Below are 2,201 nucleotides of genomic sequence, written 5' to 3'. Positions count from 1 at the left end.
AACTGCATTCCTTTCCTAGAATCTCGTCTAACAGGACCTCATATTGTCTACTTACCCTATAGTGTTCCTGCCTAAACCCAGAGAAGTGCAGTAGCGAAAACATGGCAATGAAAAGGAAAGTTTTAAGCATTGAAGAGAAAGTTAAAGTGATTCGTGAAATAGAAAATGGAAGGAAAAAAGCTGATGTATGCCATGAATTTGGTTTGGTGAATTCTACAGTACAAACGATATGGAGAATCCATATTAATTCCACGTTAATGTTACGTTAATCTGTACTTAACTACGTATTTCACTAAGAAAATGCAACATTTTAACTCGGTTTTTGGTAGATTATTACGTGACTAACATAAGGCTACTGTGGAAGTGCCCATTTCGGTTACAACGACACTCGTTTATAACGACACTATTTTTAGGTCCCTTTGATGACGTTATAACCAAGTTCTACTGTATATTAAAGAAACCTAATGTAATAGATCCATTGTCATTGTTTAGGTTAGAACCTCTCATTAAATTAAAAGCACAAAATAATCTTATGGGCTATACTAGTTCCTTTACTGAAAATTAGAAATAATTTATTTATTCAATATTCACTACATGAAAAAATTTAAGATTAAATTTTCAAACTTAACAAGAAATGTATTAAATTTCATCATATGTATACAGAAACACACATACATCATAGCACTGCAACAAATATAACCAAATTTCTTGAAAAGACTGGTTGCCTTGGTTTGCTTTTAGGTATATAACTCCCTTTTACATGCATCTGAAGTATAATCTTCAAAACACATATCAGTCCCATTAATGTTAAAACAGTGATACACTTGAAATGAAAGTAACAGGCTCCAATGGCAGACAACTTATTAAATGCTTGATGAGAGAGGCCCAAAAAGCCACATTTATGACTCAGTAGTGTACTAACCCTTGAAAGTTCATCCTGTGTGGAGCGAGAGGAGAGAACACCCAGTTCCTGCAAACGCAGACCCAGCAAACTGCACATAGCATGGAACAGACTATCCAGTGAGGGAAGTGTAGCGCACATTCTAATTAGCTCAGTTTGTACAGACAGAACGGCTTCATACAGGTCACGCTGAGATTGGGAGAAGCGCCCACTCACTGGCCATGTTCGTGTGATATCACTGCTGTAGCCATGATATTCACAGCCTTGACAAGAAACATACATTTCAAACACTTACTGTATACTGACTGATTGACCAATCTGTCACTTAGTATACAGTGTGTCCCAGGAGGAAGGGACCAAACTTCGGGAGGGTGTTCCTTATGTTAAAGTATGCCGATATAACCCAAAACACCTATGACCAAAGTTGAACGGTTACGGAGATAATGGCCCGAGAAAAGTGTGGTCTTCTAGCAGGTCCACGCACTATACTTGTCAGCTGTGACTGTTATCTGTTTGTCCTTGAGTGCCGTGAGTCACACTAGCCGTAATCTCATGCGCTATTTACAGAGGCTACAGTGTATGTTGCTTCAGCGTCGTGAATGGTTAGTAAATTATGTGTAGTTGTGCGGTGTTGCTGAAATGCCTTTTGTGTTTTCACATGTTGAATATTGTGATATGCATTTTATGTATGGATTTTGCGGTGGCAATGCACGTGCTGCTGTTGAAGAGTACCAAAGGCGTTTTCCCGATCGAAGGATTCCATCTCGAAGTGTATTTACGGGAATTCACCAGACATTGCGTGAGACTGGTTCTCTTCCGAGTGTTTCTGTGCAGTCGGAAAGGGAGGATGTACAAATGAGAAACACACGAGAGAACATTCTTGACATGATTGATAGAAGTCCGCGTCTCTCCACTCGTAGAATGGCCTCTCGCATCGGCGTATCACGTATGCAGGTGTGGCAAACTTTACATGATGAAGAGCTGTATCCTTACCATGATCAAAGGGTACAACATCTGGAACCAGGCGACCATGCTCAGCGTATGGACTTCTGCCACTGCATGAAAGCTCATCCCAAACTGTTAAGCATCATTTTATTCAGTGATGAGGAGTCGTTTACCAGGGATGGTGTAAATAATTTACGAAATATTCATACATGGTCCCATAATAATCCACATGAGATACTGGAAACGAAATTCCAAAAGAGATTTTCCGTGAATAGACTTTGGTGGTCGGCTTATAGCGTAGCCATATTACGTCATCGCTCGCCAGTCATGTGTCATGTACAGTGCTTGGAAACCC

At 39.9% G+C, this 2,201-nt stretch overlaps 1 protein-coding gene across 1 annotated transcript in view; it reads right to left on the bottom strand.

Moving 5' to 3' along the window:
• Positions 1-2,201, bottom strand: part of LOC111874925 (xaa-Pro aminopeptidase 3) — a 12,460-nt gene that overhangs the window by 6,823 nt on the left and 3,436 nt on the right. Inside the window, exon 5 of the mRNA XM_023870801.2 lies at positions 923-1,164. Within this exon, the coding sequence (XP_023726569.1) occupies positions 923-1,164 (242 nt within the window). The remainder of the gene's footprint in view (positions 1-922; positions 1,165-2,201) is intronic.

This window comes from Cryptotermes secundus, unplaced genomic scaffold, assembly GCF_002891405.2.
Source record: "Cryptotermes secundus unplaced genomic scaffold, Csec_1.0 scaffold595, whole genome shotgun sequence".
Classification (NCBI taxonomy): Eukaryota; Metazoa; Arthropoda; class Insecta; order Blattodea; family Kalotermitidae; genus Cryptotermes; species Cryptotermes secundus.
Note: the sequence above shows the minus strand (reverse complement) of the source record. Positions and strands in the feature narration are given on the sequence as shown.